General features: G+C 36.8%; 1 protein-coding gene across 1 annotated transcript in view; it reads left to right on the top strand.

Moving 5' to 3' along the window:
* Window positions 1-15,304, top strand: part of MYCBP2 (MYC binding protein 2) — a 266,575-nt gene that overhangs the window by 239,807 nt on the left and 11,464 nt on the right. Inside the window, exons 71-77 of the mRNA XM_052650329.1 lie at window positions 5,994-6,074; window positions 7,119-7,385; window positions 8,201-8,484; window positions 10,094-10,190; window positions 12,036-12,155; window positions 14,091-14,192; window positions 14,951-15,079. Of these exons, the coding sequence (XP_052506289.1) occupies window positions 5,994-6,074; window positions 7,119-7,385; window positions 8,201-8,484; window positions 10,094-10,190; window positions 12,036-12,155; window positions 14,091-14,192; window positions 14,951-15,079 (1,080 nt within the window). The remainder of the gene's footprint in view (window positions 1-5,993; window positions 6,075-7,118; window positions 7,386-8,200; window positions 8,485-10,093; window positions 10,191-12,035; window positions 12,156-14,090; window positions 14,193-14,950; window positions 15,080-15,304) is intronic.

The raw sequence follows: 15,304 nt of genomic DNA, 5'->3' as shown, positions 1-15,304 counted from the left end.
CAATTTTTATTGGAAGAACCTGTCCTTTATATTGTCCTTGAAATTTCTTCTAAAGTGCATTTGCCTGACTTATTTGGTCTAAACTAAAGCACTGTGTCTAAGAAGAGAACTTCATCCATTTTCAGAAAGAGAAGTCAGCCATGACTAGTCTCCATATTCTCGTGTATTTATTAATAGATGCTGTAAATACTCGTCTTGACAGTTCTCTGAAAGATATTTTCAAGGACTTACCCTAAGCTAACTCTGTGCCTTCCGACACAGAGGCAACTAAATCATCCACATTTTTCTATCTGGAATCTGTTTAAAAAAAAAAAAAAGGATTTCATAAACCCTGGTAATTATTTTTCAGTATCTTTTGGAGATAACATTTTGACAACTATAAGACTGAGAACTCATTAAGCTATCAACTGAATTTTAGCAAATGGCAGTTGTTTGCTGAACAACCTTGAGAACTGGTATCAAGCCCTCAAAAACCTTGCCTTCTGTTCTTAAACATGAACAGTCATGCCCTCCCTCCCAAAACAGACCATCAGGGATACTCTCTAGTATATAATCACTGTATTAAATATGTGGGAAAATTGCACATGTCATAGAATTTCAGAGTATATTGAAGTTATTGTCCCTGGAATGGACAGAGAAGGCTTCTTGGAGGATATTAGACTTTGAGTTAGACCCGAAAGAGAATGGAGGAAAGTTAGATTAAAAGTATGAGAGGATGGGAGCATTAAAGAGGCTGGCCAAACAGTAGAAGAGTGTATGCTGAGGCTTTGGGGATGAATGGGAAATGTTTGCTAGTGGTTGGATTCTAGTGAGATAATGTAATTTTTAAGGGAAACATTTTTAAGTCAGATTTTTGAAGTAAAACTTACATACAGAATTATCCTTTTAAAATCATTTGTTTTGAATTTTGACCAATGTGTACAGTGGTGAAACCATCACAAGCAATTTTTAAAACACATCCCCCCCAGAATTTCCCTGTCATTCCTCTGCATTCAGCCCTCTTATCTCATTCCTCCCCCGTGGCAACCGCTGAACTATTTTCTGCCTGTTTTCTGCCCCTATGGTATAGCCATCCCCTGGTGGCACAGATGGTAAAGAATCCACCTGCAATGTGGGAGACCCAGGTTCGATCCCTGGCTTTGGGAAGGTCCTCTGGAGGAGGAAATGGCAACCCACTCCAGGATTCTTGCCTAGAAATTCCCATGGATGGAGGAGCCTGGCAGGCTACAGTCCATGGGGTCGCAAAGAGTTGGACACGACTGAGCGACTTGACTTTTTATAGTATTGCTTTTTCCCAGGTTTTATTTAATGGAACAGTATAGAAAGTAGCCTTTTTGTCTGACTTTTTATAGGTAGTATAAGAACATGTATCAGTTGTTTGTTCTTTTGGTTGCTGAGGAGTAGTCCATTGTGTGAGTTTCAGTCAGTTCAGTTCAGTTCAGTCTCTCAGTCGTGTCCGACTCTTTGCGACCCCATGAATCGCAGTACTGTAGTTTATTTATCCTTTCACAAATTTCTGATGGATGTTTGTGTTATGTCCTCTATTTAGCTATTAGTAATAAAACTGCTGTCAGCGTTAGCAAACAGATCTTTGTATGGACATATTTTCATTTTTCTTGGGCAAATACCTGTGAGTAGGGTTGCTGTATAATAAGTATATGTTTAACTTCCTAGGAAACTGTAGACTCTTTCCAAAGTGATTAAGCCATTTTACATTTTCACCAACATCCACATCTCCTTGACAATACCTGATACTGTCACTCTTTTTAGTTTTATACATTCTTCTAGGTGTATACTTGTATCTTGTGGTTTTTTTTAACTTTGTAAGTACTTTTTATTATTCATGTATTCACTTTTGGCTGTGCTGGGTCTTTGTTGCTGCCCGGCTTTTCTGTTGTTGCCGTGAGCAGGGGGCTACTCTCGAGATGAGGTGCACGTGCTTCTCATTGCAATGGCTTGTCTTGTGCGGAGCATGAATGCCAAACCACGTGGGCTCAGTAGTTGTGGTTCCTGGGCTCTAGAGCACAGGCTCAGTAGTTTTGGTGCATGGACTTAGTTGCTCTTTGGCGTACGGGATCCTCCCAGACCAGGGATCTAACCCATGTCTCCTGTATTAGCAGGCAGATTCTTTACCACGGAGCCACCAGGGAAGCCCCTTGTTGTAGTTTTAACATGGATTTCACCAGTGACTAATGATATTGAGCAAATTTTTATGTATTTATTTGCCATCTCTGTACTACAGTTACCAAAATGTATATTAAGATTTTTTACCCATATTTCTTATATTGAGCTGTTTGTATTATTGGGTTGGAAGATTTCTTCATGTATTCAGGATATATTTATAGGTCTTCTACCAAATACATGTTTGGTAAAAATACATTTTCAAATATTTTATCCTAGTCTATGACTTATCTTTCAGAGAGAAGTTTCTAGTTTTGATAAAGTTCAATTTATCTTTTTTTTTTTCATGATTTTTGTGTCTTACCTAAGGTCACAACAATTTTCTCCTGTTTTCTTCTAGAAACAGAAGTTTAGTTCTTTTATTAAGAACTATATATATTTCAAGTTTTTCTATACAGTGTAAATTAAGAGTAGAGGTTCTTTTTCTTGATGTGAAGATATTTGATTCTTTTACTGCCATTTGTTGAAAAGACTATCCTTTATCAATAGTCAGTCCACCAGAAGTGTATCGGTCTGTTTCTGGACTCTATTCTGTTTCATTAATCTATATGTACATTCTTACACCAACATCAGGCTGTATTGAGATTCAATACATTCATTACTGTAGCTTAGAGAGAGATTCCAACCAAGTTCTTTCTCAAAGTTGTTTTGGCTATCCCAGGTTCTTTCCGTTTCCATATAAAGCTTAAAAGCAGATTATCAATTTCTTCTTCTTCCACAAAAAACATAAATTCTTTTTTAAAAGCCTGCTGAAATATTGATTGGAATTGCACCAGAGTGCTAAGTCAGTTTGGGGAGAACTGACATCTTAATATTGAGTCTGGAAACCCCATGGACAGAGAAGCCAGGTGAGTTATAGTCCATGGGGTTGCACAAGAGTCAGGACTTAGCAACTAAACAACAGCAAATCCATGAATATTATATTTAGTTCTGCCCATTTATTTAGATCTTCTTTAATTTCTGCCAGCAATGTTTTATAGTTCAGCTCTGTGTACATGTCTTATACACACTTTTTGAAATTGATCCCTAAGCATTTGATACTATTGTAAATATTTTTATTTCACTTTGCAGTTATTCATTTCTAGTACATAAAAATGCAATTGACTTTTGTGCATTAAACTTTTATCCTGTAGTCTTCTTAAGGGACACCTCTATGGCTCAGTTGGTTAAGAATCTGCCTACAATGCAGGAACCCTGGTTCAATTGAACCCTGGTTCAGTTTCTGGGTTGGGAAAGATCCACTGAAGAAGGGATAGGCTACCCATTTCAGTATTCTTGGGCTTCCCTGGTGTCTCAGCTGGTTAAAAATCTGCCTGGAATATGGGAGACCTAGGTTCAGTCCCCAGAGGGGAAGATCCCCTGGAGAAGGGAACAGCTACCCACTCTAATATTCTGGCCTGGAGAATCATATGGACTGTATAGTCCATGGAGTCTCAAAGAGTCGGACACAACTGAGTGACTTTCACTTTCACTTTTTTTCATGGTCTTCTTAAATTTACTTAATAGTTTGAGAAGCTCTTTTGTAGTAACCTTGGAATTTTTCTTCATAGATAATCATATGGTCTTCAAAGAAAGCCAGTTTTACTTCTTTCTTTCCAATCTTGAGTTATTCCACTGGCTAATACTTTCAGTTACCATGTTGAATAAAAGTCGTGAGATCACATATGTTTGCCTTTGCTAGATTGGAAAAAGGAAATATTCAATCTTTCACTGTAGATTTTTTGTGACTGCGCTTAGTCAGTTTGAGGATGTTCCTCGTGTATTGAGAATTTTTATCAGAATGGATTTCTTATATATTTCTCTTTTTTCATTTTCTTTTATTCAGTAAAATAACCCATATATTGCTGTGTATAATAATCGGTATGCAGTGTTTCCTTATATGTACTTTATTTTTCTTTAAGGATGATGAGCTAGAGGAGTGATAACTGAGTGGCACAGTGTTTCTTTTTGGGGTGGTAAAAATGCTTTAAAATTGACTGTGGTGATGGCTGCACTTATCTGGGCATGCATATAAACCATTGAACTATATACTTTAAATGAATGAATAATATGGTATGTGAACTATATGTCAATACAGCTGCTTTTAAAAAGGAAAAAGCAAAATAAATTATGAAAGAAGTTAAAAGATCTTCCTCTCTAAAAGGAACTCATGTGTTAAAGTGTATTCCAGCTATACGTAGCACACACACACACACAAAATTTATTCTACAAACTTACTCTCCTTAGTAGATACAAGGAAACTGCAGTTATCCATTCTTTTTGAGTGAGCTTTGCCTTTCAAGTAATTTACCCATTTCATCTGAGTTGCTGGATTTATTGGCATAAGTTGTTCATAATATACTCTTATCCTTAGACTCTATTGTGATGTATCTTCTTTTTTTATATCTTTCCAGCTGTTTGCTTTGGATTTAATGTGTTCTTTTTCTGACTTCTTAAAGTCCTAATATGAGTTGAGATCTTTCTTTTCTCGTATAAGTAATGCTGTGATTTTCCTCTTAGCACTGCTTTAGTGTCACAGATTTGAGTGTTGTTTTTTTTCCCCATTTCATTCAATTCAAAATATTTTCTGACTTCTACTTTGATTTATCCTTCACTTCCGGGTAATTTACAAGTGTCTTATTTAATTTCTGAGAGTTTTCCTGATAGCCTTGTATTGTTAATTTCTACTTTAATTCCTTTGTGGTCAAATGTGTGTGTGTGTGTGTGTGTGTACTATATATATATATATATATAGTTTGTATAATTTTATCACTTTTGAGACTATTAAGACCTGAATTCTGGCTCATAGTAATAATATAGTTTAGCAAATGTCCATGTGCACTTAAATGAATGTGAACTCTGCTGTTGTTGTTTGAAGAGTTCTATAAATGTGGTTAATTCAGTTGGTTGATAGTTTTGTTCAGATCTATAAGACCTTTGCTGATAGGTAAGGTTCATTGTTTGCTCATTTGCTTGTATTAGGTACAAAAACAATTTGAAGTGTCCAGCAATATGGGTTTGTCAATTTAGATTTTAGTTCCCCTGGTTGCCTATATCAGCTTTCTAGTGGGCACCCAAAAATTACAGTTCTGTAGATTACCAGCTTTTCTCATTATTAAGTTGGGAGCAACATTCTCTTGTGGCTATCTCTATCCTAAGAAAAGTGAAACCAAGAGTCATTTTCAATTCTAATACAAGGGTGATTTGCCTCAGTTTGCTTACCTATAAAGCAGGCAGAACATCAAACCCCTTATGAGGTTTTTCTGAAGATTAAGTAAGGTTGTGTGTATGTGTATGCTTACATCTGTTTGTATATTTATCCCTTAAAACAGTGTCTTACACATGATGGGCTCTATAAAACTTCAGCCTTCATATTTCTTCTTGTGATAGGTTTCTTTGTTTACTGTCAGTGTTGGAATAACTTAAGACCACCACTATCAGAGAGTGTTGTTAGGACACTTCCTTTCTAACCAAATATCGTTTTCTGAGTTGCTCTTCTAATAACCAAATATAGGATATGAACTAATAGTGTTCACAGTTTAGAAATAGATTTAAACAAATTGACACAAGTTGACTAGATTATAAGAAATCCATGAAGTATACTTCTCTGGATTTCTTAAAGTCAGAAATTTTGTCTTTTTTATGGTCACTTTAGCCAATAGTGATTTCTTCAAACTTTTTATCCTTCTTCTTAGTGTTATAGATCTCAATTTAAAATGAATTCACCTTATAAATATACCTGCATAATTACTTATCAAGACATTTCAAAATGTCAAATATATGAATGTTATTAAAAGAGCCTGCTTCCTTTTTTTCCCCTTCTGTATTTAAAGGCAACATCAGATGCTGACCTGAAAGAACATATGGTTGGAATCATCTTCAGCAGGAGTAAACTGACTAACCTACAAAAACAGGTTGGTCAATAGTCATTTCATAATCTTCATCAGTTTTGTTTTTAGGGCATAAAGCATTTTCTAAAATTTATGGAGGCTTTTTTATGCTGACTCTTTTATAGGTCCTGCAGAATGTGTCTGCCTTTTTCTAGAGAGAAAGGAGTATGTTGGCATACCTGCATCACTTTAAAGACTTTGTTATGAATGTTAACTTTCTTACCTTGCTGCTCTTTGTTTTTCTCATTTTCAGGTAGATTGTTTCATTTTGGTGTCAAATACCCAGTTATATCAGATTTCATTTGTGTTTCCTGTGTTCCTTTCCCCTTTGTTTTTTTTTTTTTGTTTGTTTGTTTGTTGTTTTTTTTTTTAATTATTCTGCTGAGCAGTTATAATGTTAACTAAACCAGTGTTAGATATTTCTAATTATTACGAGGTGGTATAGTAGCACTAGGTCATTCATGTAATGGGAATTCACTTCGGGAATACCTAAATAACATAAAATTAACCCTTTCAAAGTCAAATAAAATACTGACTTTTGAATTAGGTTGTAAATTGGCCCACTATTTTAACTTTCAACACCTTAAGTCATTTTTAAATAAATCACATAAATTTATTTGTGCTTTATCTTTTTAACAGCATTTTATTGACCTGTAGAAGCTACCAGTTGTAAAATGTGCTGTTATTTTCTGTCACTAAAAAAAAGGAAATTGCTGCCAATTAAATTATGAATTGTATCAATTACAAATCACATTATGAATAGAAATATGGGGGGAAAGATGCCTTAGAAGTGATTAAATATGGTGATTTGTTTTCATTTCATGTCTTAAACCACAGGCAAGGGAATTGGTAACCAGTATAGCATTCATTTCTATACTAATTGATTTAAATACTCAGGTTTTTAATCATCGTTTTCCTTAATTGTTTTTAAGATGTGTTAAGAGAATGGTATGATGGAGAATTAACTGGGAGGAGGAGTATTAAATTGAATATCAACTAATATTCTTTTTTTTTTAATTAGACCTTACAAATACACTTTTACATTTTCTTTATGTTGCCCTTAAACAGGTGTGTGCTCACATCGTCCAGGCCATTCGGATGGAAGCCACCAGAGTCCGAGAGGAATGGGAACATGCCATATCAAGCAAAGAAAATGCCAATTCCCAGCCCAGCGATGAAGATGCCTCCTCTGATGCCTACTGCTTTGAGCTGCTCTCCATGGTCCTGGCCTTGAGCGGCTCCAACGTAGGCCGGCAGTACTTGGCCCAGCAGCTGACTCTACTCCAGGACCTCTTCTCACTGCTCCACACCGCCTCCCCACGCGTCCAGAGACAGGTGACTGCACATCTCCTACCTGGAGGCTTATTTTGTTACTTTTTATTTTTAATTAATTTGTGTATTTTAATTGGAGGATAGTTACTTTACAGTATTTGTGATGGTTTTTTCCATACATCAACATGAATCGGCCACAGGTATACATGTTTGAAACATTGTTAAAAATTATTCTAACAAAGAGAATCAGTGTTTCTTGTTTTTTGGGGGGGTTTTTTTTGTTTGTTTGTTGGTTATAGCATATTTTGGTTTTTGGATTGTATTTTAACCCCATGTTTTTCTTTTTGACTCGTTATAGTGAGAATATGGAAGAACAAAATATGTTCCATTTTAGTAATGTGCTATTGTGATAAATAGTATTCTGCTACTCAGCCTTATTACCTTGAAATATATAATGACCAAGTAAGAGATGTGTTTTTTTCTTGCTGCCCTGGAGTGGTAGTCATTTGAGAAATTAAATCAAGCTTAAATCATTTGTCTGCCCTCAAAACTTTTGAAGTCATAGAATGGCAGCTGGACTCAAAAAAAGGAAAAAAAAAGAATACTTTAAATAAAACACTGATCTTTTTTCAAAAAATTGAAGTATAGCTGATTAACAATGTTGTGTTAGTTTCAGGTGGACAGCAAAGTGATTCAAGTCACGTGTACAGGTTATCTGTTATTTTTCAAGTTATTTTCCTATTTAGGCTATTACAGAATAATGAGCAGAGTTCCCTGTGCTATACAGTAGGTTCTTGTTGGTTACCTATTTCAAATATAGCTGTGTGTATATGTCAATCCCAAATCTTTAAATAGAATTCTTTTATTTTTCGTACCAGGTGACCTCCTTACTAAGACGAGTTTTGCCTGAAGTGACCCCTAACCGTCTGGCCAGCATTATAGGAGTCAAGTCTCTCCCGCCAGCAGATATCAGTGACATTATTCACTCAACAGAGAAAGGAGATTGGAATAAGCTAGGTATCTTGGACATGTTTCTAGGATGCATTGCCAAAGCACTCACAGTGCAGCTGAAAGCCAAAGGAACCACCATCACAGGAACAGCTGGCACCTCCGTGGGCAAAGGAGTGACAACAGTCACCCTCCCGATGATTTTCAATTCCAGGTGGGTCATTGCATCTGTTTTGGTACAAAAATAGAACAGAGTGAGCTACTGTTTGAAGGTTTCAGACACTTCAGATTCCATCTTGTTTGCTTGTTTACCAGAAATAGAAGCCATAAAGGACTGACCTGTGTGTGAAAGAGAATGCTGTGTATAATAAAAGTGTCGTTTCAAATTAGTGGAGAAAGAAAAATTTGCTGAGTATATGATGTTAGAATACTTCCCAAGTCAAAACAAAAAACTAGAGACCCTCTCACCATGTACACAGTAAACTTGAGATCAACTGAAACTTCACATATTTTTGCTTTTAAACTCTACTAGGACAAATTATAGAACATTTTTGTAATCATCAATTTGAGAAGACGTCCTTAAATCAAACACAGAACCTGAAGTAACAGGGAGAAGACTCAGAGGCTTGGCTACATAAAAGTGAAAGTTGTTTGTTTTTAAAATACAAACAACCGACTTGGAAAAAAAAATATTTAACAGTTAGTGGGCAATGAATTATTTGTCATAATATTAGAAGAATGACTACAAATCAGTGAAAAAACAAACAACCAATACAGATTTCTGCCAAGAATAGTCAGTTCAGAGAAGAAAAATTACAAATGCCAGGACTTCCCTGGTGGTGCAGTAGTTAAGAATCCACCTTCCAATGCAGGGGACATGGGTTCAATACCTGGTTGGGGAGCTAAGATCCCACATGCTGCTGGGCAACTACTGAGCCTGCAACTGCAAACCCACGTGCTCTGGAGCCCACGTGCCACAATGACAGAGAAGACTGTGTGCCACATCTCAGAGGCCATGTGCTGCATCCAAGACCCAACACAGCCAAAAATTATTAAAAATGCTTAAAAAACTACAAATCCCAGTAAATAAAAGGTGCTTCAGTGGTAGTCAGAGAAATGTAGATTAAAACAATAGTGAAATACCTTTGCATTGGCGTAACTGACATCTAATTAAATTGCTAAAACCTTTTTGGATGTCAGTTTGATAACATCAGTCTATTTAAATCTGCATATCCTTTGACCTACCAGTTTTACCTCTGTAGAACTGTTTCTCTCAAAAAATGCTCATACAGGTACAGAAAGATATTGTAGAGGGCTGTTTATTACAGAATTGTGTATAGCAGCAGAAGGTTAAGGACATCTGGAATAATGCTAGAGAAGGAGCCAATTCGTGACATTAAGCACCAGAATGTTATAAGTGTATCCCTTCCTTCATCTGGATAGGCTTGCCAGGGGAAAAATGTGAGCTGAACTAAACGGTAGTGATTAGTCATATAGTTGACATATTCTGGTGCAAGCTCTTATCTTTATGTGGACTGGTAACAAATAGTTTGTGTTTGTGGATCTATTTTGAATGGTACTGTTCCAAAAGTTGCATGCAAAAATAATGTTTGATATTTATAATAATAAACAATGAAATACTTGAAAGGGGACATATATCAGAATAGCTACTCTCTTAGAGTTGAAGAGATAGATTATGAGTAATATTGTGATTAATTTTCTTTTAAAATGCCCTAACCAGTTGAATCATTTTAAATAAGTTTTTGTCCTGTTCATTTGTAACTACTACTGGTTGGTTTACAAATGCTGACTTTTCTTTGCAGTTACATCCGTCGAGGTGAGAGTCATTGGTGGATGAAGGGCTCCACTCCTACCCAGATCTCAGAGATCATCATTAAACTTGTTAAGGATATGGCCGCAGTAAGTTCCCAGTAGAAACCTGATTAACAAAACAAGTAGCGTAATCATTGTTCAGACAACATTCATGTTATTTTGCCTAATTCACAAGCTCTGTTTAGTAAGTTCACTATCACACACTTTGTCTTTTCAGTTGGTGAAAAATTTTCCTTTTGTATAAACTGTGTGCATTTCAAGCTTCCCAATTAATTTGCTTGAGAAATATTTCCATAAGTCTTCCAAGACTTAAAGCTTAAAAACAAAGTATACTCTTTGAACCCTACAAAGCAGCCTGAGTCCAAGACTCTAGACAAGAAAAGGCCTTTTTCAGTGTGAAGTTTCTCAGTCTTCTTCCGTTGTCACGGTTTATTGAATGTCCTGTACTGCTGTCCAGGTTTTGCTTTTGTGGGGAGATCCGAGAGTGTGGAGGAAAGGTAGTTACTTCTCAGAATGCCTGGCTCTCTTACTTCCAGAAGTCCAGCCCGAAGAGGGCAGGACACTGTGGATGGTAGATCCTGAGAGGTGGAGTAAACGGTAAGCATTTTGGAGGAAGAGGAATTGAAATTGGAGCTGTGCCTTTAAAGATTGATAGCACATGGATATGAGATTAGTAAAAGCATGTTCTGGAAAAAAATGAAGTTCTATCACTTTTCCAGCAGCATGGACATTTCCTCAGTGGGAGAAATAGAGAATGTTTTCAGTTCTCAAATAGGCTTTCTAAGTATGTTCACTGGATGAACATATTTAGGAAAGATGTTTGGGAATACCAAAATTCTATAGTAGTGACATGTTGATGTTCAGTAAAAATCAAGTTAGCAAATTAAGGTAGTTGTAATTTAAATCCATTTATGCTCTTGGGTTCCAGTAATACTCCTCTAAAGCAAATCAGCTTAGATGTACGAGTTCTATGTTAAATAACAGGGTTTAATGATCAAAATGTCTCAGTCATAGACACCTTAGTATTTGTTATGTTTTTATCTAAATGTAAGGTGAAATGCCCTTGAATTCTGTAGGAAAAAAGTGCAGTTGAGTTTAGTCACTCAGTTGTGTCCGACTCTTTGTGACCCCATGAATCGTAGCACGCCAAGCCTCCCTGTCCATCACCAACTCCCGGAGTTTACTCAAACTCACGTCCATCGAGTCAGTGATGCCATCCAGCCATCTCATCCTCTGTCGTCCCCTTCTCCTCCTGCCCCCAATCCCTCCCAGCATCAGGGTCTTCTCCAGTGAGTCAACTCTTCGCATGAGGTGGCCAAAGTATTGGAGTTTCAGCTTTAGCATCAGTCCTTACAATGAACATCCAGGACTGATCTCCTTTAGAATGGACTGGTTGGATCTTCTTGCAGTCCAAGGGACTGTCAAGAGTCTTCTCCAACACCACAGTTCAAAAGCATCAATTTGTCAGCACTCAGCTTTCTTCACAGGCCAACTCTCACATCCATACATGACCACAGGAAAAACCATAGCCTTGACTAGATGGACCTCTGTTGGCAAAGTAATGTCTCTGCTTTTCAATATGCTATCTAGGTTGGTCATAACTTTCTTTCCAAGGAGTAAGTGTCTTAATTTCATGGCTGTAATCACCATCTTCAGTGATTTTGGAGCCCAGAAAAATAGTCTGACACTGTTTCTATTGTTTCCCCATCTTGGGAACCTAAATTTTTACATACTTTTCTTTTGAATCATCTAAATAGTAATTAGAGGTTGAGTTTATAATATGGTTGTGCAGGATTTTTAAAGTATGCCCTTTGATCTAAAATTCCACTAGCAAAGTTTCCTTTTTGGTGAGGGATGTTAAAAGAACAGAATTTTCTGCTTTGATTATACCTAATCTGGTTGCTTATCACATTATTCTGTCCTGCTCGTTAGGGTCATCTGTCAGAAGCGTGGTCAAGAGTGACAAAGAATGCCATTGCGGAAACTATCATTGCCCTGACCAAGATGGAGGAGGAGTTCAGATCTCCCGTGAGGTGTATTGCAACAACTAGGGTAGGCTTCCTTGATTTGGTCGGCATTGTTGTTGCCTGTTCTTTTTCCTTATAGGTTTAAACAAATTTAAATCAATAAGTCAGCTTAATTTACTTTTTTAAAAAATTTACTTTATTGAATATAGTTGATTTATAATGTGTTAATTTCTGCTGTGATTCACATATAAATATATTCTTTTTCATATTCTTTTTCCATTATGGTTTCTCCCAGGACATTGAATATAGTTCCCTGTGCGATACAGTAGGACTCTGCTGTTTATCAGTTCTCTGTATAATAGATGGGATCTGCTAATCTCAAATTCCCAATCCATCCCTTCCCCACCTGCTTTACTTTTTTATTTTCATATCAAATATTGTATTTATTGAAAACATACGAAGGGTTTTTTGTATTACAAGCTAAGTATAGTAATTTTTAATATTCACTGTTGTTATGTGTTCTTTGTCATTTGTTTTTGTTATTTTTAAGGGAGCTAAGGGTATACTTCCCTCATAGCTCCACTTGGTAAAGAATCCGCCTGCAATATGGGAGACTTGGATTCAGTCCCTGGATTGGGAAGATCCCTTGGAGAAGGGAAGGGCTACCCACTCCAGTATTCTGGCCTGGAGAATTCCATAGACTGTATAGTCCATGGGGTCTCAAAGAGTCAGACACAACTGAGCGACTTTCATTCACTATTAATTCAAGAATATACTGATTTTGTAAAGGATATACTGATTTTGTATTACCTATATGTCAGTGTACTGTGTTTCTGATGATGTTTCCTGATAACTTTAGTATCAGTGTGACACTGTGATAGACTGAAGATCCTTTAAAGCCAAAGCCCCTACCTGCTTCTTCCGTAATAGAGCCCATAGCGTACTTACTGAATATGTAGGCCTTACTTTTAAAAAGCAGAAAGTGTGCACAGGGCACAGTGGGGCAGAGTCTCTTAGGAAGTGAGATTGCGCCCTTCAAATGAGAGATCTACTGTTGATCTTAACCTACCTAGTATCATGTCCCATATATTTCCAAAAGAGATTTGACATTTCCTTGAAGCAGGGTAGTGTGACAGCATTAGGAAGAAGTAAAAACTGGTAGAAACAGCCTAAGCTGATCCTCAGAAGTCTGAAAAAGAATATACTTGTATTTCCCTTGGGCAGAAAAAGCCAACTGATGCCAGGTTGCCAGTGAGTGTGACTCTGGGACCCTTTCCCAACACACAGGCTGCACAGGTTCTGCAGTTGGCTCTCACCTTTCTCCTTGCACACTTTTCTTCTGGTTTTTCTTTCTCTGCTTTTCTTCTCTCTTTACTCCATGTCCAGTGACACTCATTTGCACTTCTCAGCGTTGAAACATTTGAGTCACTTTCTGTTTTTCAGTAGTGAAGTAATATTCTATGTAAAAATAAAACCTATGCTTTAAGCCTCAGAAAATTCTAAATTGTATTTGAGGACAATTTTCTAAACCTTGTAAGATGTTGACTTATTCCTGACAAAGTGTGTCAAGCCTGGCACTAGGCTGTTAGGTGCATACAGAGATTTCTGAGAGTCCCTTACCTACCCTACTTCTCATGGGACTGAAAAATTCAACAGCCCTTTCTCCCACCTTCCTTAGAATTCAGTGCCACTAAATGGAAAAATTTATAGGAGACACTGGTATATTAAGTATATAAATTTATGTATTGAAATGCTGTTTACACATTAGAATAATAAAGGGTAATTTTATATGTCAGAAAGACAACAGAATGGTTCATCAGAGCAAGTGGTTTATTCAGTACATGTTTGCGTTCCTGCTATGAACCTGGCACACACAGTAGTGGGCGTGTGTGCCTGCTACCACATCAGGAAGACCTCAGTACCTCTGGGGACCTACACTTTTTCAAGTCCAGCTAACATTGCTTAGCCGTGGCAGTGCATGTCCTCTAAGTTGGTGGTATAACTGCGTTTCTTTCACCAGCTCTGGCTTGCTCTGGCCTCGCTGTGCGTTCTCGACCAGGACCATGTCGACCGCCTCTCTTCAGGGAGATGGATGGGAAAGGATGGACAGCAGAAACAAATGGTAAGATCAGAGTTACTTTATACAAATCTAGCTTGTTTTTCTTTATACTAAGCTTTAGCCTAGCTTTACTCGACGTGTCAAAATGCACAATTAGTGGAGCTCTTAAAAAGTTGCATCACACGGCCCAAGTTCATCTCACAAGTCTCTGCAGTTAGGGTTTCCTCTTCATAGTGTATTAGGGGATTTAATTATATTGAAAAAAACTCCTTTCTTCTCTGAGTCATGCCTGCATCATATCAAAAGTTGGTTTTAGCCAGACTCTAATTCTGTATCTAGATTTTGTACTAAAATGTCTTATGAGAAGAAGGAAATAAAACAGTAAGAGAGCAACATGAGATACAACTTATTCACAAATGTACTTAGAGGTTGTGAAGTATCCCTTGCTTCACCAGAAGGAAAACTTTATATAGGCCCTTTAAACATTTCGTTAACATTCATGTGTCAAAAATGCATTATTTATTCATTTAGCATACAGAATGTTTGAATATAACAGGAGAAATTTTCTTAAGTCTCTAAAAAAAAAGTATAATGTTTATTTTGTTCATCACTGAACATATGTAGCCCATTAATCATGGATTTGGGGATTTTTTATATTTAAGTACATTTGCCATAATTCTGTTTAACATTCAAATTCTAAATTCTTATTAGAGTTCAGAGTAAGAATCTGATCCTGTTGTAAATAAATCACATTCAGGGTGTATGAGTATTTAAGCCTTTTTGGTTAATCTGCTGTAACATATGGAAATGTCCTTTTCTAGCCAATGTGTGATAACCATGATGATGGTGAAACTGCAGCAATCATTTTGTGCAATGTATGTGGAAACCTATGTACTGACTGCGACAGATTCCTTCATCTGCATCGGCGGACCAAAACTCATCAAAGACAGGTGACGATTTCTGCATTTACATGCATAAGAGTGTTTGGAACATAAAATATATTCAGTGAGAAATAAATATGGGAAAGAGACCTGATGTCATGGGGGGAAAAAAATGGACCTTGGAATCAAAGACCTTGGTGGAATTCCCAGCTGTCTCATTTACCAACTGTGTCAATCAAGAATGTCGTTTAATCTCTGAGACTTGGTTTCCACATTTACAAAAATGAGGTGGTT

Source organism: Budorcas taxicolor, chromosome 12 (assembly GCF_023091745.1).
Source record: "Budorcas taxicolor isolate Tak-1 chromosome 12, Takin1.1, whole genome shotgun sequence".
Taxonomy (NCBI): domain Eukaryota; kingdom Metazoa; phylum Chordata; class Mammalia; order Artiodactyla; family Bovidae; genus Budorcas; species Budorcas taxicolor.
This window is presented reverse-complemented; position numbering and strand designations above follow the sequence as displayed.